At 47.3% G+C, this 21,394-nt stretch overlaps 1 protein-coding gene across 1 annotated transcript; it reads left to right on the top strand.

The window, feature by feature from the left end:
- The first annotated feature begins 3,223 nt into the window (after positions 1 to 3,223).
- Gpr6 (G protein-coupled receptor 6) lies at positions 3,224 to 4,370 on the top strand. Its single transcript, XM_051175632.1, has one exon. The coding sequence runs from the start codon at positions 3,224 to 3,226 to the stop codon at positions 4,313 to 4,315; it is 1,092 nt and encodes a 363-aa protein (XP_051031589.1). The 3' UTR covers positions 4,316 to 4,370.
- Positions 4,371 to 21,394: the final 17,024 nt, after the last annotated feature.

The raw sequence follows: 21,394 nt of genomic DNA, 5'->3' as shown, positions 1-21,394 counted from the left end.
TGAGCAACCAGAGGCTACAATGGACTCTGGATGGACTGGAGATTATGAGCTCTAACCCTGTGACTGCGAGTCGGGAAGCAAATTCTGTAGACTCCCAAAACATAACCAGGACAAGACAAGCTGGTACATGAACAAAGCACTTAGTTGTGTGTTTTGATCAAGGCTGAAGAATTCACAGAATAAAAACAGACTTGAGATAGATCAAAGCTAGGGAGATTTGTGGTTGAGATATACAGGGGAGGATTTCAGGGCTTCCCCCTCCCCCCATCCCAAGAGATGAGCACAAATGAGGGAGGAAAAATTGGGAAAAGTACTCCATCAGGTCTCAGGACCTACATCTGAGAAAGTAACCACACAACCCAAAGGCAATTTACAGACGCTCCATTGCATTCATGTATGATTCCTCATGAGTCGGCTTTTACCTGTGGTGGTTTAATTAGGACTGGCCCCCATAAACTCATGTATTTCAATGCTTAGGGTGTGGCTTTAGGAGGCGGGGCCTTGTGGGAGTAGGTGTGGCCTTGGTGAAGGAAATGTGTCACTGAGGATGGGCTTTGGGGTCTCAAGTGTTCAGCCAGGCCCAGTGTCTCCTCCCACCTCCTCCCCCCCACCCCACCCCCCGCCTGCTGACCCAGATGTAGAACTCTCCGGTCCTCCCTCAGCAACATGTCTGAGTGCACCCTGCCATGCTTCCTGCCATGACAATGGTGGACTGAACCCGTAAGCCAGCCCCAATTAAATGCTTTCCTTTATAAGAATCACCATGGTCATGGTGTCTCTTCACAGCAATAGGATGTTGACTAAGACACGCTCCAAATCATGTGCCTGATGCAATCACTCGCAAGCGTGCTGTAGTTTGACAGCTCTGAAACAAAGTTCTTGGCTCTGAGTCGACAGTGTTGTACTGAAATCCAAAAGGACTCTTTTCGGGAACTTGGAACATCAGCCAACTTTTAGGTCTGTGGCAATGGTAGAGTGTGTTAAGTTTTGAAACCCCTCAAACAGAGGACAAATTCATTCATAGTCCAACATTAACTATTGCTACGAATAATTGAAGTATCTTAGGCACACACCCTCTCCCAGATGAATTCAGTTATTCCGAGGCAGGAGCAGGGGTGGCCTGGGAAGCCCTGTTTAAAGTGATCAATACAGTTAAACCAATCCCCCCAGACTAGGGCAAGCTTAGTCCTTCCTTCCTTCCTGCCTTCTTTCCTCCCTCCCTCCTTTCCTTCCTTCCTTCCTTTCTCTCTCTTTCCATCCCTGGAGCAATATGAAAAAATGAACCCCAGCATCAGCTGGGGAGGAGGCAAGAAGCATCTATAATGTGTGTTGCTTTATTTCATTTTGCCGAAACCATACAGAGTGTGTAGGCTACAGTTACGGCCTCAGCCCAATGCCACACAGCATTGTGAATCAGATCATTTCAGAGCCTCACACAAAGTCAGCTACTTTAGCTTTTGGTCCTAGCACAGAGACTGGAGATTCTGTCTGATTGCAAAAGAAAAAGAAAAAGACTTGCATCTTACTGACAAAACAAAAACACCTTTAAACCAAACAGATGATTTATCTGGGCTGAAAATAAAACCCCTGCCTACTGAAGTCTGCTGCAGCTGAGTTACCACTATTTTGGTCCTATAATTTGTTTTATAAGGTACTAATTAACAGGGCAAAGTCTGTTGCCAGCAAAGTAAATCACATTTTGCTGTTTTCTTCTTTTCTAACAAGACACAGACCTTGTCTTCAATTAAATAGCAGTTGCAAGGCAGTAGCCAGAAGGGCGGAGATCTCGGTGAAACCCCGCAGAGCAGGACTCAGAAAGACAATGGGAGAGAGGGCTGCTCAGGTAAACTGGAGAAGAAGCCAGCTTGTCCCAGCTGTCCTTACTTCCTTTTTCCTGCTATCCCGGCTCCTGCTCCTTTCTTCCCTGGCTCTACTCAAGCGACACAAACGCTGTAAACACTTAAAAGAGAATTATTTTCCCGAGCTTCCCCCTTCTCTCTCTCTCTCTCTCTCTCTCTCTCTCTCTCTCTCTCTCTCTCTCTCTCTCTCCCTCCCTCCCTCCAGATGCCCCTGTCCCAACCTTCCCTTCTCCATGGCTGCCTCACCTACCCCTGAGTGACCCTTGGCTCTGGCCTTTGCTATGTGGCTTATTGTCACTCATTCCTCGCCTTCCTTTCCCTGCTCATGCTCTGCGCCTGGCCTCGGGTCTCCGTTCCTCTCTCCCTCCCCTCTCATCGCCATCCCATTCCTGGAGGCTTCCAGGCTGGTGGAGGCTCTGGCTTCTCCTGTCTTCTGAAGCTCTCTGAGATGTCTCTGTGAAGGGTGAGGAGTGGGGGGGGGGGTGGCGTCAGGTAGGTTTGGCCTGGCGGGTGTGGCGAGTAATCCACTGGAACCAGAGCCCAGAGCCTGACGTCACCGGGCCCCGCCTGTCAATCTCGGGCGGGCGCACTGCTGCAGCCTCCTTCTCTGCCACTGCCTCTCTGTCACTCGCGGTGGTGGCTCTACGACTGACGACCAGCGCTTTCCTCCTGGACGCCAGGGCCGCCTCCTGCAGGCAGCTGCTCGGCCCATGCAGAGAGTACAGCCGGCCACACAGCCACGGAGCGCATGACCAGAGACTTCCCGGAGCCCTGACTCCCCAGGTGAGTGGCAGGCAGGCTCCCAGGGGTACTTTAGGCGTGTGGGAAAGGCGACGTGGTAAGAGGCAGTCCTGGAGTGAGTCCGTCCCGGAGTCAGAGAATCGGAGCGAGGCTTAACCACCGTACCTAGTACATCCCCTTTAGTCCTTTTGTTCCCAATTCCTGACCCGGGGTCTCTGGCTGCGCGGAGACCCGAAACTTCGCTTTCAGCACCTCGGACAGCGTCTTCGCCCAGCTAAGACCATCTGAGAGGACTGACTTGTTTGAGTGCTTGTGCAAACTCATACATATTTACCGGGTTGTCCATGCGAGTGCACCGTGGAATCTATATGTGTACCTGTGCCAAAGCTCAGAAGCCCCGTGTATTCCATCCATCCATCCATCCACTCAACAGGTGCTTACTTATTTGAGGTTCGCACTTAATCCCCAATTCCCTACTCTGCTCCATGCTCCCGAGGTGGGATGTGCAATTTGAGTGAGGCATTTTGAGAAAGGCACCTGCGCGAGAAAGTTCCTCGGTAGCCTGGAGAGTGCACCTGACAATCTGCGGTCCCTTTTTGTGCAGGGAGCAACATCTGGCGGCAATGAACGCGAGCGCCACCTCGCTCAATGAGTCCCAGGTGGTGGCAGTGGCAGCCGAGGGAGCGGCAGCTGCGGCCACAGCAGCAGGAGCACCGGACACCAGCGAATGGGGACCCCCAGCAGCATCCGCGGCGCTGGGAGGTGGCGGCGGATCTAACGGGTCACTGGAGCTGTCTTCGCAGCTGCCAGCAGGGCCGTCCGGACTACTGCTCTCCGCAGTGAATCCCTGGGATGTGTTGCTGTGTGTGTCGGGGACCGTGATAGCAGGCGAAAATGCGCTGGTGGTGGCGCTCATCGCGTCCACTCCCGCGCTGCGCACGCCCATGTTTGTGCTGGTGGGTAGTCTGGCCACTGCCGACCTGCTGGCGGGCTGTGGCCTCATCCTACACTTCGTGTTCCAGTACGTGGTACCCTCGGAGACTGTGAGCCTGCTCATGGTGGGCTTCCTGGTGGCCTCCTTCGCCGCCTCTGTCAGCAGCCTGCTTGCCATCACAGTGGACCGTTATCTGTCCCTTTACAACGCGCTCACCTACTATTCGCGCCGGACCCTGATGGGCGTGCACCTCTTGCTGGCAGCCACCTGGACAGTGTCTCTCGCATTGGGGTTGCTGCCCGTGCTAGGCTGGAACTGCTTGGCCGACCGCTCATCCTGCAGCGTGGTGCGCCCCCTTACACGCAGCCACGTGGCGCTGCTCTCCACTTCCTTCTTTGTGGTCTTTGGCATCATGCTGCACCTGTACGTGCGCATCTGCCAGGTGGTCTGGCGCCACGCCCACCAAATCGCTTTGCAGCAGCACTGTCTAGCGCCGCCCCACCTAGCAGCCACCAGAAAGGGGGTGGGAACTCTGGCCGTGGTACTAGGCACCTTCGGGGCCAGCTGGCTGCCCTTTGCCATCTATTGTGTGGTGGGTAGTCAAGAGGACCCGGCCATCTACACCTACGTCACCCTGCTGCCTGCCACCTATAACTCCATGATCAATCCTATCATCTATGCCTTCCGCAACCAGGAGATCCAGCGTGCCTTGTGGCTCTTGTTCTGTGGCTGTTTCCAATCCAAAGTGCCGTTCCGCTCCAGGTCCCCCAGTGAGGTCTGAAGGGCTTCCCCGTGTCCCCTCACCAACACCCAAACCCAACATGCCAGCCTTTGGTGAGCTTCTAGGTTGCCTGCCGTTGAGCTCTCGAGATCTCAGTGGTGTGACTCCGACTCTACAGGAGACAAGTGACTGAGCTCGACCGCAGCAAACTCTCTCAGACAATGAGGCTTGTTGGCACTTTACATATACAGTGTATACACGTGTACATATATATACAAGTATTTGTATCTTCTGGAGGTGTTCAGGACCTGGAGCTTCCTGTTCTATGAAAACCCAGCAAACAAGATGTGGTTGTATGCTCAATTGTACATCACATTTGTCAAGTGAAGACATTCCAATACTGCTTAATAATAGCACTTTATTTTTAGCTGCTGAAATGCCAAAACAGTGTTGCCATTTCCATGAGCAGGAGAATGGGAGAGTCAAAGATGTATTTTTGTTGTGTGTGATAGAATATTTTGCTGCACATGCATCAATAAACTACAACATATTTTGTACACAAATAAACACATTATAAAAATATAATCTTGGGCATGTGATGGGTTGTGGAATTATTTGAAAGCTGAACTATGAGTGTGTTTGTTTTAAATGTCTATTACACAGCACCTCCTTAGAGAAAACCTCATGCAAAGAACCTCACGCACATATATTTGCATATGTGTCCTTACATTTTCCCTGAAACATCAACTCCAGGTGGGGCAAGGTCATGGAGGAAGTGCCATTCATAGACAGGATCACAGAACATGGAAAGGCTGGATGCTGCCGGTACAAGTTAGTGTGTTCCCTTAGTGACGGAGTTAGGAAGACATGTTTCAGAGGACAAAGCGATTCAAGTCACATAGGTGCAGCTGTAAATCCTGAGGCCACAACTTCCCAGCATAGCTTTATAAACATGACTTACTCCCATTGTTATTAAATCTGATCTAGTAGCAAGGAGTAGAGCCTAACACAATGAATCAAATTCTTCTAGGACAGGATCCCCAGACCCTCATGAGGTGACTGAGATGCCCAGTGAGCTTTCTTCAGGCATTCTTCTTCCAAACAGGCATTAATACCCTTAACAAGTAAACATTCCTCTCTATCAATGGGCCATGAATCAAGGCTAAATGGGGTGGGGCATACCATGAGCCATATGAAGAAATGTTTACACAAACACATACATTACTATTTGGGAGCTTAGGAAAATACATGCATGCACATTTGCTCATGGATTTCATATTTGTTGGGTGTCTATTGTATGTTAGACACATTTTTGGGCCTGGGGATATGGAAATGAAATGAACTGGCCAAAAAAAAAAAAAAAAAAAAAAAAATCCCTCTGTTCTCATGGTATTACATTCTTGTGGGGAGACTGGCCTAAAAGTAAGCAGATACCTAATTTTATGTTGGGATAAATGCCGCGGAAGAGAAGGGAGACAGTGCCAACCAACAGAGCATGTTCAGTGGTTGGGGCATCTGAGGGAGACCCTGAGAGGAGCTAGCTGTTAGAAGATAACCTCCGTGAGATGTGATGCGAGGCATGTTACGATGTAAGGAGACAGCCTCCTGGGCAGAGGGAGCAGCAAAGGCTACAGCGTGGAAACTCACCCGCCAAGTTCAAGGACCACAGAGTTGTATGAGCTGAGCTGAGGTAGAAAGCCAGCATGGACAGGGCAGTGAGGCCTGTGGGGCCCTGGACTTTTACTGAGCTATGTGTAACAGTGATGCAATTTTATTTATAGTTTTAAAGAACTACTCAGAGTTGGAGTGAGGGGGGGATGCAGGAAGAGAGATGGGGGATGGTCAACACAATTCAAGGATTGTGAAACCTGATACTTGGAAGACTAATTAAAAACAAAAATGCTTAAAACTCCCTTGGGCTGTTCCATTGAAAATTAAGCTGCGTAGTGCTTTTAGTGTTGTTTCTACCAAGGGAATAGTTCTTATTCATGCCACAAGATCCTGTAGGAACAACCAGCTCAGCAAAGAATAAACACAGTCATCACCAGTAGACCATCATCAAAACAAAAGGCTGAAAGGGTATTCACTGCCAGGCACAGTGGTGCACACCTTTAATCCCAGCGCTAGGGAGGCAGAGGCAGGCGATCACTGAGTTAGAGGCCAGCCTGGTCTACAGATTAAGTGCTAGGACAGCAATGGCTATATAGGGAAACCCTGTCTCAGAGAGAGAGAGAGAGAGAGAGAGAGAGAGAGAGAGAGAGAGAGAGAGAACAAAAGAGAAAGGAAGGAAGGAAGACTGGTAGCAGCAAGCGGAAGGCCATGACTGTATTTCCCCCTGAGAAACTGCAGTGGCTTCCGGCACAAAGGCAACGCTAAAATTGGTGAGTAGTAAAGTTCAGGAAATGTGGAGAAGTCCGATGGGTCATAAAGGAAAGGGGGAAAAAAAAAACTTCAGAATGACAACAATAGTTTCAGCTTGGGCCACAGAGCGAATGGGGCGCCTTTGATACCAAGGAAACGGGAGGGGAAATTAAAACGATGGTGCTGGGTTTTCTGTCAACCTTACTCCCTGATGGGGTTTACCCAAATAATTGGCCAAACCTTGTGAGTGTCTTGGAGAAGGTGAGTTGGGGTGAGATTGACATCTAGATGGGCAGACACTGAATCAAGCCGGCATCCCTCCAGTGCGGGCGCCTCAGTCACCTCAGGACTTCAGTGACTACACTGGACGCTCCTGCTCTACCATACCGGCCTTGACACTGAAACCCTGCAGGTTTGGGATGTGCTAGTCCCCATGACGACTCGGGTCACTTCCTGTAAAAGCTCCTCCCACCCACACGCCCTTCCGTTCCTCTCACATTTCATGGTTAAAGTGTCGCAGAGCTCACTGCCTTTGCCTTGGTGCCCACATCTTCTCAGTTCTTTGCTCCGTCTCTCTGGGCTCCCGAATGGAGAGAGCACATGTGGGCAGTTTGTCTATTTCACAAACGCTCCTCTAGCACTTTCTACAAACCAGCCATTGCTCTAAACACTTGAGAAATATCTAACCTAATCACTACAACGATCCCGGATTGATGAACTCCCGGCACGAAACAAACGGCATGCTCTAACCAAGTAATCAACTTGAATTTAATGGAGGGACTCTTTCTAAAAGTGAGTACGATTAAAGGAAACCAACAAGGAACGCACTAACAGCTGCCCAAAGGGAATGAAGGGAAGCAGATTCTGGGACAGACAGAGACTGCTGAGGAATACAGGCCTGGGGCACGTGACCCTAGTACAGCGAGGCAGACCCGGCCAGCCTGGAGTCTGGTATGGGGAGAGCTGGGAGAGTTAATTACTGGACCAGCACATCTTGGCTCCATGCTTACCTCCTGGTGACTTTTATTAATTAAGCTGCCAGAACCTAGAGAGAGCCAGACAGCCAGCTCTGAAGTGGGGCTCAGTCCATTCTCCTGGAGCAGCTGAGGCAGACTGAAAAGCAGACCTGCCTGTGAGAATGTACAGGTTACCACAAACACTGTGAGGTAGGCGCTAACTCTGTACCCATTACAGATGAGGGAATGCAGATTCAGAGGGCAGCTATTCGTGTCAGTAGTTCTGGACTGGGATCGAGGCCGACTGATCAGCTTGGGACTCACCAACACACGGATGGCATTTAAAGTCACGGCTCTGGACAGAGTCACTTTGGGAGTAATTTGTCACGTGAGCTTTCCTGCAGAGATGAGAACAAATGTCAACTCACCCCAGGTAGGGCACTGGTGGCAGATCCAAGACAGGGTTCCACCAAAGTTAACTTAGAGAAACAACTCACAGCTGTGTGGACGAAGGGTTACTTACAGGAGCATGGGCAATTCAAAGGCAGCGGTATCGCCGGAACCCTCGACAGCATAGGCACCAACTCACAAAAGCTGCATCCCTGGGGTCTGTGCTCAACCCGCAGCTAGATCGAAAGGCCAGGAGAGCCTCCTTGTCCCAGAAGTCTTTTCCATTCTACGACTGGAAGACGAGGGACCTTGTCAATCTTGACGATTTCAGGGACTTCCTGAGACTTGGGGGGGGGGGCTGTGGTTGGCTGAGTCTTAAGGACCCACCCTCCAATATGGAGAGTTTCCATGTGGAGGAAACCTCTGTATAACATTGCTGGACAGAGTAGAGTGCCCAGGGCTGAGCTCTAGGGAACTGGAGGGTTTACACCTCCAAGGACAGGGAGGCTCACCCAAGGAAAGGAGGGCGAGGAGGGAGGGCGAGGCGTGCAGCCCCCAGAGAAAGAAGCGGAGCAAGGCCCAGGGAGGAGCTGCCGAGAGAATGAGTAAGCGGGGGTTTGAGAAGTGACTCCAACGCCACAAAGGGAGTCTCAGAAGAGGGAGAGGAGGAAGAATTCCGGCTGGGGAAGGCCCAGGGAAAATTCACTAGCCGTGCAGCTCAAGCGGCCCCCAGCAGCATTCTGACCTTTTCAATGCTGTGGACTTGTACAGTGCCCATAAATTTAGATGTGGAAATACAGATTTTCTAAAGAACTGGCCTTCAGGGTCGCCTCGGACCCATTATACCCTGCCTGTATCCCTCCGCCTGGTCGCGTCTGGAATGGGTTGGAGCACACTCTGAAACAGTAGAGCTGGTTGTCAGCATCCCCTAAATGTGAGTGGAGAAAAGAATCTAACTTCAGAGACAGAACAAAGGGGTTAACAGTGTGATAAACTTTATAACCACAAAGGAAAAAAAAATCCTGTAATAAGCACATTAAGACACAGACGTTAATATAGTCTGTGGATCTGACTTCAGTTTCCTTATGTGTTAGGTAACATTTAATATTCATCTCTGACCTGACCAAGTTTTGGGGGAAACTAAGTACAGGAAAATGCTAAGCAATCAGTCTGTTAATGACACTGACTTACAAGGTGGTCCAGTCTGTGTAATGTCAATAGGTTTGACATTAGCCAACCAATGACGTAACAGTATAAAGCTGCAGGCAAATCTCGAAACATTTCCTCACAGAAATGTCACATATTCATTTGACCTACCAGAAACTAATTAAAAATTTCCTATTATAAGACCCTATCTAGTCAGAGAAAAGTAGGGTCTCTGAGAAACCCATCTACTTTACTATCTAACGAGTGTTATACCTTCAGTAGATTTTGAAACGGGTTACTGATTTTTACCCCCAGAAAACCATCCTCTATCTCTTGTTTACCGCATTAATGGTGATGCCATCTCTGCAGCTGTGTGGATCAAAAACTGTAGAAATCACACACCTTTCTGTTTCTTTCACGGTTCATGTCCACTGGGCTACAAATGCCGTTGTCTTTAGCCTCAGATATATAGAGAATCGAGCCATGGCTCTCTGGAGTGCTAGCTTCTCCACTTGTCTGGAAATGGCAGTAGCTTCCTGTCAGGGCTCCCACTGAAGCTCGAATATCTGGTGGTCTCTGTCAACTGCAGTGGCTTCCTTGACTGCTCTCTAGAGAGGAGGCTGTGCCTGCAGGGTCTGTCTGGAAGGAATAAACATGGGGAGGAGGCCCATGGCCCTGGAAGTAAGGATGTTCAGGTTGTAGGTGCCTGATGCCTACTCTAGAAGCGAAGACATTGATTTCACCCTAAAAGGAGACACACAGTTTTGGAAGGAGGCAGGACCCTTAAAGCCTGAAGAACAGCACCAGGCTCCACTTGGCATAGCATATTTGTAGTGATATTTTGTGTGTAATCTAACAAAGAAAGCTTGCCTGAAGATCAGAGTCCAGAGCTAAGCTGCTAGTTAGCTACACACCTAGTTAAGAGCTAAGCCACTAGTTAGCTGTACACACCAAGTCACTAGTTAGCCACATACCACCAAGCCACTAGTCATCCATAGAGGGCATGCAGTGGTGGCACACACATTTAGTCCCAGCACTTGGGAGACAGAGACAGATGGATCTCTGTGAGTTCAAGACCATCCTGGACTACATGAGAGTGAATCCGTCTAAAAGAGAAACAGGGCTCACACCTTTGACCCCAGCACTTGGCATCCCAGGCCTTTAATCCCAGCACTAGAAAGGAGATGCAGTCTGGAGATGTAGTGTGAGGACAGGATCACTCCTTCAGTCTGAGCATTGGTAGAGATGAGAACTCTCTAGGGACTTGTAGTCTGAGTTTCTTTTCAGCCTGGTCATGCAGCCATTTAGCCCCAAGTAAACATACAAATATTTTTATTAGTTAGAAACTGCTGACCCATGGCTTAGGCTTCTTATTGGCTAGCTCTGTCTTAATTATTAACCCATTTGTATTAATCTAAGTATTTTCACGTGGTCTTATCTTACCAGAGAAGGGTCTGGACCTGTTACTCTTTCCTCCAATACTGGTGCCTCCTCGAGGCCTCTCTCTGTGGCCTCTCCCCTACATTCTCCTCTAGTAACCCTATCTATTCTTCCTGTCTGGCTATTGGTCAATCACTGTTTTATTCATCAACCAATAAGAGAAACATATATACAGAAAGACATTCCCCCATCAGTGGCTGACCGCTTTGCTGATCTTCAGCTTTAACCCCAATATCTGTTGCTGGGTTTTTGTTAATCATGCTACACATATCAGTTTCCTATTGCCGAGGTAGCAAATTATATTGAACTCTGTGCAACGTGCACAGAACAACACACATTTTATAGTGGTGGAAACTGGGAGCTAGAAACCAACTTCATGGGGTCAAAAACCAAGATGGCAGCAAGCTTTGCTCCCAGCAGCTCTGCGGAGAGAGTGCTCCTAGCCTTTTCCAGTGTCTGGGGTAGCTCTGCTTGGCTTGTGGCTCCTCCCTCACAGTGGCCACACTGTGTTTGTGTTAGGAAGACACTTCTGGTTACACTAGGAAACCACCAATGGTGTTTCTATCCAAGGGTCCCCAGTCACTTCTGCAAAGCCTTTGCCGTCTAATAACAGGCAGAGCCTTTGAGAGAAGGTTACAGTCTGAGACACAGAAACGCGGGAGCCAAACAAAGAAGGGAAACCAAGAGAGACGCGCAGAGATGGATGGACTGCAGAGAAAGCAGGGTGTGTTTGGGGGGGGGGTAAGTTAAAAAAACGTGGTGTTCCCAGGTAAACCGAGTGAGAGCGGCTTCGGTGTGAGACTAAGGAGGCCCGTGCCAAGATCCTCTACTGAATTAGTTCTCTCTCTCTCTCTCTCTCTCTCTCTCTCTCTCTCTCTCTCTCTCTCTCTCTCTCTCTCCCCACAATTATTGAATACATTCATGTACTGAGGAGGCAGCGCTATGTGATTGGAAAAGACAAGAAAGCAAGAAAGATGCTTGATAGACAAGGCTTGATGAGGGAGGAGGGGCTCCGAGACACTGTGCAGGGAGTCGGTGGGGACGCGGCGCCTCTGTTCTGCCGGGAGGCAAGGTGCGGATAATTGGTACTGAGAGATCTAAGTTTATAGGTGGTGGGAGGAAGTTCACAGAGTTCTTACCTGACAATCCCCACTTATCTGAAGGAGGAGTGCCAGTTAAGAGATGATTACAAGAAGTCTCAAGAACCCGCGCTGATGAATTTGGGAACAAAGCGGGGTACTTGGGTAATGCTGTAATCACTTGACCCCAGTTAAAGATCTTAGCAGGTGTTGCAAGGATGGAGAGGAGTACCTTCCTCAGACGCTGTTGATAGGGATGCAGAATGGGACAAACACTTTAGGAAATGAGTTGGTGGTTTCTTAAGAGATGGGATGTTCTCACACCACATCACTAAGTTGTTCTGCTGATATTTGTTGAAGGAAATGAAGGAGTGTGTCCGTATAAAGACTTGCATGTGAATGCTCACAACAGCTGGGTTTGTAAGAGCAAAGAATTGGAAATGACTCAAATATTCATCAACAAGTGAGTAATAAATTGTAGTCCATCCATCTGACTGGATACTACTCAGAAGCAGAAAGGAATGAACTGATGATCTATGCAGTGTGTGGAAAGAGTCTCCAAGTAATAATACTGAGTGAAAGCATTTAGGCAGGAAGATAGTAAAAATGATAGAACTCTTCACAGGCGTAATTCTTGAAAATGTACAGCAATAGAAATCACATTGTGGCTGGGATGGGGGTGAAGGCTTGTGAAAATGAGAAAGAGACTAAGACACTAAAAGGGGACTCAAGGGAATTCTGAGATGATGGATGTTGTCATTGTCTTAATTACAATAGTTTTATTGGTGCAGATTTGCCTCTGATGATGGCACATGCCTGTAATCCTTCTAATGTCTGTATTTATGGGGCTGGAATATTAGGATGGCAAGTTCAAGGTCAAAGCAGGTTCCAGGCCATGCTAATTGCACAGTGAATCCTTCATTCATAGATCAGGGGCTTAGGATGGTAGAACATTTACTTAATATATGTAATGGGCATAAAATATAAAGAAAAAATCATTTTTTTTGCATCAGTTGCAGCTCAGTACATTCATGCTGAAGGCCAGCAAAAGAACCACAGTGTAACAGTATATGCAGGAAAACACAAGTCTATATGAAGTAGTCGGGTGTGGTCCAGTCTCAACTATACCCACCTGTTAGCCATTAAAGGGTCGAGTGAACCGGAAGATGAAGAGTGAGCTTAAGTGGCTCTAAGTGCCTTGTGGTGTGGTGTGTCAGGGTCATGTAAGAAGCATATGAATTAACAGGTATAATTTAAGCTGCTGTAACAAACAGCCCATAACTCTAGTGCTTCATTAATGAGGATTTCTGTCTCTATGGCGTTTTTAGAAGTGTCTGGACACCTTTGATTACTGCACAGCAAAGTAGCTGTTCACTTTCTGGGTTCACCCTCACCTTGAGGCCTTCTCTACAACCACCAGGACAAGAAAGGAGCTTCAGAGGGTGTCATGCCAGTGACTTAAACGCTTTGGCCATAAATTGCAATTCCACCCTCAGCCAGCATGTAAAACTAGTCACATGTCTCCCTCCCCCTGTACTGGGGTCTCTGGAAGAGAGGACTGGGAAGCGGATGGGTCTGATATTTGAAAACAGCGTTTTCGCCTTGCCTAAGTGAACAAGCATCCGAATGCACAGAAAAGGAGGCCTGGAGCCCCAAACTCCAAGTCTCAAATAGTATTTAAGACTAAACAGGTTCTTGTAACACTTTACTAAAACTTGTGTGATGGGGCTGTTTAGTCAGTTACCAAAACAGTGTAAAAAAATGTATGAAGAGTGTTCTTTAAAAGAGGGGTCTGGTTTCCTAACTTTCATCCACCATGTCCCTTGTCATGGAGTGGCTGGGGATTGGAAAAGTTTGGTGCAAATACTTGCCCACAAGTGATGTCCAGGCAGGGTGTGGCGCTGCTGAGTGAGGAAGGCTCTGATAACTCATCAGGGGCTCCCGTAATACACGCATTCATCAGGAAGTACATCAAACCCCTTAGGGGTGGAGTAAGGGTCAGGTCAAGTTGCCCTTAGACTGTTGTGGGGGAAGAGACCCATGGCTTCAGCTTGACACAAAGTGTAGAGCACACCTGGGAGCTGCTGAGTGTGTGTGTATGTGTGAGTGAGTGTGTGTGTATGTGTGAGTGTGTGTGAGTGTATGTGTGTGAGTGAGTCTGTGTGTGAGTGTATGTATGTGTGAGTGAGTGTGTGTGAGAGAGTGTGTGTGTGTGTGAGTGTGTGTGACTGTTTTGAGTGTGTGTGTGAGTGAGTGTGTGTGTGGTATTAGTGTGTGTATTGTATGTGTGAATGAGTGTGTGTGTGTGGTGTATGTGTGCATTATGTGAGTATGTGTGTTGTGTGTATAAGTGTGAGTGAGTATGTGTATTGTGTATAGTGTGTGTGTGTGTGTGTGTGTGTGTGTGTAAACAGAAGACAATCTTTGCTGTGATCTTCCAAGTTCTGCCCACTGTATCTTAAGACAAGTCTCTAACTGAATTGGAAGTTGACAAGAAGGCCAGTATGGTACTCCCATATCCAGCTTTAGATTAGATGTTTTTAAATACCTCCCACCTTCCTAATACTGTGACCCTTTAATCCAGTCTCTCATGTGGTGGTGACCCCCAAGCATACAATTATTGGCATTGCTACTTCATAACAATAATTTTGCTACTGTTTTTCATTGTAATGTATTTTGAGAGATGAAGGTTTGCTAAAGGGTCATGACCCCTGTTGAAGGGTTTGAAATCAGTCCTCAAGCTTGCAAGGAAAGTTACCTCTCCAGTCCTCAAATTCTTCTTTTTCTAAAGCCATGAAAATTTTAAAAACTTCAATCTAAAACTCAACTTTTTTCATCCAAGTTGAGCCAGGGAAAAGGTAGCTGTTAGGACTAGATGAGCTAGCGAAGGCAGCATCACATCTGCCTTTGTTGCTACTGTGGTAGTGTCACTATCAGGCAGAGGTTACACTGTAGCATTTCACAGAGTCTGGATTTGTTAAATATAATTAATTTATCTTTATTTTGTGTGAATTGATGTTTTGCGTGCATGCATGTCTGTGTGAGGGTGTCTGATCTTGGAGTTGCAGGCAGTTATGAGCTGCCACATGGGTGCTTGGAATTGAACCTGGGTCCTCTGGAAGAACAGCCAGTGCTCTGAGCCATCTCTCCAGCCCCAGAGTCTGGATTTTTACAGTCTTAAGTACACTCTGATTTCAAGTTTCCCTCCATTGCACTCCAGGTATTTTTTATGTGTTACCTCTTTTCAGTAGCTTACAGATCTCAAAATTTACCATCTCAATGCTTTAGCTGCTGTTTTGAAAATAATTTTATAATAATCGTTTAAAAATGATTGCAAGTTGTTCATTTATCATATGTGTGTGGGGGCATAGTGCACGTGTGGACTCCAGAGAACAGGTTTTGAAAGTCAGTTTTCTCCTTCTACCATGTGGGGCTTGGGGCTTAAACTCAACGCATCGTGTTTGGCATCAGGTGCCTTTGCTTGCAGAGCCATTTGCTGGTCCCACACCACGGCAGTTTTTAATACTGAGCTAAGCTATATCTCTTCAATAGCCATTCAAATCAATATTGCACCCATCTTCCCAGTGAATTGAAGCTGAAGTGTACATGTTGCTGTAAACCACTTGTTAAATTTTCCAATCAAATGTTTACTCCTGGGGATAATACCAGCAATCACATCTCTGCTTCCCCCAAACCAGAGTCTCTGAATAGTAAAATACACAAAACCAGTCAGCAAGCAAACACATATTTCTATCTCTGTTTCTCTATCATGAGCAGACAAACAGATGGACAGACAGACAGACAGACACACACACACACACACAGGCAGAGGTCTTGTACCTGGGGAGTCCCTGCTATTTACCAAAACCCACTAGTAGTTTGTATTCTAGGATACTCTGGGGGCGGGGGGGGGGGAAATGGATTACTTCCCAGAGAAATGCTTGTTTAGGACAACCTCCGTAGGCACACAGAGCTAGTCTGACATTCCCCAGTCTGGGCACTGACTGTGTGAGCATTTTTGAGTGCCAGCTTGAAGATGAAAGGGATGAGCAAGAAGGAGTCATGGCCAATAACAGAATGCTGTGGGTTGTCACTCACAGCCCCTTACTGTAGCGTTAGGGGAGGGTCCACATATTACAGACCGAGTGTGCAGGTGACAGCCATCCCTCCCTTACCCCACCCCTGTGTATTCAGTTATGTGACAGCAAAACCAAAGCCAGCAGTGATTACAGCCCCTTGGGTATTACTGTCATACTGGTGTATACTCTGTGTTAAAAGAGAATAATTGCTCCTTTAATTTTTTAAATCACTATTATTAATAGGAACACACAGTAACAGCATGAGACAGCATTCCTTCTTTTACTGGAAGGGTGTTGAATGCCTGTTTTGTAAATACTGCACACACAAAGGTAATTATAAAAGCGATGGCAGAATTAACAACAGTGAAAAGATCATTTGTTTTAGTCCATCTCAACAAATCTCATTTCGCTGCTGTGGATGCATTCCACTTTATTACTGGAACAGCTGACAGCTGATAATGTTATCTTTTGTTGCTGAGGCGTTTAATGCCTGTGTGACAGATGTCACCGGACGGGCTGGTACCAAGCTAGCAGAACTTTGCTTATCACGTGGCGTGCACGGGATAGCCACCCTGCCTGGGCTTGCAGACTGTACTCAACTCTGACCTCTTGAGACCCTGGTCCTTTCCATGTAGGTGCCACTTTCCTTGTCCAGGAAGCTAGTTACGTCTGCTGTCCTACAGCAGCAGAGGCTAGAAAGAGCTTTAGAAGCTGCCTTGCATCGTTTCCATGGGTTTCCAAGAAAAGCCAGCGAGAAGTCTTACTCAAGAAGTGTAGCTTGTGGATAGCTGTTTGGTGTGGTGAACTGAAGGGAATGTCTGTCTGTCAAACTTTGACCCTACTTATCACGTTCAGAAGCTGGGGGTTTGGCCCCAGTATTGATCTGTGTATCATTCAGTATCTGGAGCATTGTCTTAAACAAGTCCATGCAGCAACTGGCAACCTCAGGTCCTTCAGGTAAAGCCCTCAACCACAAAAGCCAAGAGTTTTCTGCCTCTCCTAACTGAGTTTACTGTAGATGAAGGATCAAGTAAAAGACAACAAAAACCTTCTCCTGCTAGCAAGAAAACTGGAAAGAAATGTGTGTGAGAGTATATCCACCAACTATCTGAAGCAGAGGCGGCTTTCTGAGCTGAAGAGCAATGGGCAAAGTCACACAGTACGTAAGAAATGCAGGTATAACCAAACCCCATGATAAACTAAACTCAAAGACAAAGAGCACAGTAAAGGCTATCAAATCCAGTTCATGTATTTAAATACATTAGTAATACGTGACGTCCTGCACATAACATTTTTACAGATTGAGAAAATGACGAATCAGCAGGAACATCGACAAACACATAAAAGGAATTTCATCAAGGAAAATTCAGTGGATCATCGTCGTGCTGGACGCAGGCGCTTGCAGTCTTATCCTCGTGGGAGGAGGCCCTCACTGGTTAATTTCTTCCTGGCTGGCTTAGAGAGAGTCCTGAGAGTCATGTCGGGGTAAACACAGAGCATTTCAGCGGGGCTTTGGGACACCATAGCACATAAGGATGAAGGGCTACTCAGCCACAGTTCTACCCCTCTGCCCTATCCCTCACGTCCACACAGGGCAAGGGGAGCCAGAGTCACAGGCAGGCAGGTCCTTCACCTGTTGGTGGAGGCATCCAGCCACGCTTCCTGTAATGGACAACCCTGTTCTTTAAAATGGCCCCTGGCTATCTTTGCAATCAGGGGGTTCACCAGGACCAAGGCCCTCAACAATCAGGCCCGCCTAACGTTTCCTAAGAAGAAGGCTTTACAGCAAAGCCCTTATAGATAAAGGAGGATAAGATTTCTGTTAGTGGTGATCGGTACACTGGCAGTCATGCTTGACCTTTCATGGAAGGGCTGTAAATCCAGGTGAGGCCTGCAGGCAAGCCCTCTCGTCAGCTCCAACACCAGCAAAATGAGAAGTTTGGGCTGAGATGAACTGAGTTTTCTTTTTACTCCCCTCCTCTGACGGGCCACGGTCCTGGGCCCTATCCGTGATGCACAAGAGATGCTGTGCTACCCAGCACTGGTTTCCTTCTCAGGGTCTCAGGCGTCCTTTGCTCCGGCTGGATGGAGGCAGAGGTGCACTGAGATGCAGTGAGTCCCATACTCTTGCCACTTTCTCCTCACTCTCCTACCACATGGGAGCAAGGCAAAAGTGATGTGCTCTAGCCAGAAACTCTGCCTGCATCCACAGAAGCTCCTCGTGGTCCCCAAGATAAGCCAAATGCCTTAGCATGGCCAGGTATTTATAATCTGATCCCTGCCAGCCTCTCCAGCTCAGATCCAGCTCAGTCCCCTCTGTCTAACCACTCCAGATGACCCTCGTAGTCTGAATGTTCTGGCCTCCACCTACCCGCATGGCTTTGTGCGTTCAGTTGTGTCCTATGGCCTCATCATTTTACCTCCAATTCCTCCACTATTTCCAGCAGGTGCCTCGTCAAGGGCTCAGCTCCCGCCTTACTCCCTGATATTGGGGTTCAACCCCATACCCCTCTTCCCTAGATCAGGTTAGGTCTCTGTGAGTTGTTCCTCTAAGTGTCCTGACTACCTTAAAGCCTACTACCCTTCCTTGTTTATGATAATCATTACTCTAAATTGTTGTTGATAGATAGTTCATTTTAAGGTATCCTGCCTGTCTTGTTACTATAATATCCAAAAGGTTGTAACAAACCTTGTATATAAAAAGTACCCAAGATGTACATGTCAAATGAGGGTTAAAGATGCCACCCCATCCAAATCCTACCATGCCCTTATGTAGTACTCCACCACCTAATATGACTAAATTACATCTCCCTAATGAAAGGCCTAGATTACCACAGGCGGGGGGTGGGGGGTGAAGTCCATTGGAAAGCCTGAGAAACCCATGACTACTGCGGGTTCTGCTACTGGAATAGACACGTGTTGGAGACGGAGTAAGATATCCAGGAGGCCATCTGCATGGAGGACCCACCAAAACCACATCCTTATATCTCCAAGGCAGCCACTGTGGCTGCAGGAAAATTATTTTTCCTAGTAGAATGAACTAAAAGACACCACACTAGCTTTTTTTTTTTTTTTTTTTTTTTTTTTAATGGTACTGTAACTTGGAATTCATTCCGCTTTGCTTAAAACAAAGGAATATGCCTCTATCCAAATGGTGGTGATTGAAAATGCTATTTTGACCCAAGAGTATCGCCCATGACAGGAGACGTCATTGTATCCATCCCTTTCTGCTGGCATGCACATTCTTGTGGGCTCACATTCTTGTGAGCCGTTGGGTGCTAGCGGTTACCGGCACACTCTTGTGCAGCATCGACTGGTGTCCTCTGTCTTGTCATGGATGTTTGCTCCCTAGTACCCTGTCATTCTTTCCCAGAAATCGGTCGCAAACCCAGACTGGTCCAAGAAGACATTCTCCCTCAAGACCCCAGTCTGGAGTGCAATGGCTACATTATGGAAACTGTACGTATCCACTCCAGGAAACAGGGTCAAGAGAAAAGGGTTGGGTCCATGCTGCCTTCACGCCCAGATCCACCCTGGCTCCTGGCCCGATAAAGCAACCTCATCTTCCTATTCATTATGAAAATGTTTGGACATTCCTCCGGTGTAGAAGCTTCATGCATAAGGTAGTTAAATGGTTTCTGCCTTACAAAGAATCATGGCACAGACTTAGGTCCACTTGGGAAGAAGTTTTGAAGTCCCCTGCTACCTCTACTGAGGGATCATTGCACATTGTGAAGATGAAAAACGGAAGTCACAAACCAGCCTTGGAACGTAGGTCAGTGGTAGAGTGTGTTCCCTCCTGACAGTCAGAGAGGGACAGACAGACAGACATAGAAGCAGAATGAGAAAAGATGGATGCAAATCTATCTAAACATGAATAGGATGTGGATTTAAAACCAAACAACTACTTGTAAAAGGAAAAAAAAAAAAAAAAACTGCAAGAAAAGGCAGCAAACCCTGACTCTTAAAGACAGACCCATGCTTCATTTTTTTCTAATTTTCTCTATATTCAAAAATCACATGTGACACAGTACATTAATAACAGATACAAACTTGTAGTGGGGAAAGTATGAATCAAGGGAAGGAAATCTTGTTTTCGTATTAAGACAATACAGAACCATGACCTACTTCCAATGGTTACAAATGTAGTTCTGGCCTCTTTGTTCCAAATTTCTAGTTCAATTTCCTCCCAGGGTTCTTAATGCACAGTAGCAAGGTCAGTGCTTAATCAGCTCTTAATCACCGTTTTGTGGAGCTTCGGTGGCGTGGGATCTGGCAATCATCTCTCCGTGAGAGCGACCACTCCGCTACACATTTCAGGATTAGGGATGACTCACGCCGATGCAGGCTTGCTGGTGGGGAGGGACAGAAAGTCCAATGCTAAACAGTGGAGGCCGTGTCCACAGGAGCTCGCTGGAGTGAAAGGCCAGCTTTTATCCACACAGGGTTTTTAAAGCTTAAGAAGAACATTTCCTTCTTTTAGGTTGATTCATTCTAAATTAAGAATTCATTTGGAAATGGAAAAAAAGACAAAGAAAGCCTGGGTCTACCGTTGTGCCTAAGAACAATCCGGACATCGGTAGGAAAAAGAGCTGCACTATCTGACTTCCAAGCTTCATTCTAATGTGCATGAAGCAGGAGCCCACCAGAACCTTCCTTCCCATGTGTTTGGAGTCCCGTTGCTGTTCTAATAAATCGGCCTAATTTCAGTGACATTAGAAACAACATGGAATTCAGGCTGGAGAGGCAGACGGCTCCGCAGACAGAAGCCACTATCCCCAACCAGTGTTGTGGATCATTACTTAAAGATCTGCTACATTCTTTTATGCCATGGAACATTTGTTTAAGGATGCAAAGATGCGTTGCATTCTTTTACGTTGCACTTGTTTAACTCTATGAAGCTGTGTTCCTTTGCCTGACTGAATCGCCTGATTGGTCTAATAAAGAGCTGAACGGCCAATGGCTAGGAAGGAGGGACAGGCTGGGCTGCCAGGCAGAGAGAATAAATAGGAGGAGAAAAGGAGGAGAGGAAGACACCAGGGGCCAGCCACCCGGCCACATATCCAGCCATGGAATGAGAAGGAAAGAAAAGACAGATATACAGCAAAAGGTGGGCAGGGTAAGTTAAGAAAAGCTGGCTAGAAACAAGCCAGGCTTAGGCCAGGCATTTATTCGGGAGCTGGTTATGTGGCCCCCAAAGAGTAAAGAATGAAAGAACCAACTACAAACAACACAACCTGAGAGCAATCTATATGTTGGAAGGAGAGAACCTTCTAACACAAGTTGTCCTCTGACACAGACACACGCACAATTGTCTTATCTTACAGCTCTTAAGAGTCAAAGTCGGCGATAAGTTTTACTGAGCTGAAGTCAACGGATCGCTTTCCTCTGAGGGCTAAAAGGAAGCACTCAATCACAGGTGTCATGCGTTTGCGGGATCCTGGCATTTCTCGTGTCTTCTTCTTCCCAGCCTGACTCTGATGCCCCTGCCTGCCTCTTACAAGGACCTGTGCGGGTAATCTAGGACACTCTTGCTGTTATGGGGTCCTTCATCATCTGCCCCATGACTCTCGTCATCTATGATTAGTCATCACAGGTTCCAGGGTTAGGATATAGACAATTGAGAGAGAGAGAGAGAGAGAGAGAGAGAGAGAGAGAGAGAGCTGTCAGGCAGTATTTAACCTACAA

This window comes from Phodopus roborovskii, unplaced genomic scaffold (genome assembly GCF_943737965.1).
Source record: "Phodopus roborovskii unplaced genomic scaffold, PHOROB, whole genome shotgun sequence".
Classification (NCBI taxonomy): Eukaryota; Metazoa; Chordata; class Mammalia; order Rodentia; family Cricetidae; genus Phodopus; species Phodopus roborovskii.
This window is presented reverse-complemented; position numbering and strand designations above follow the sequence as displayed.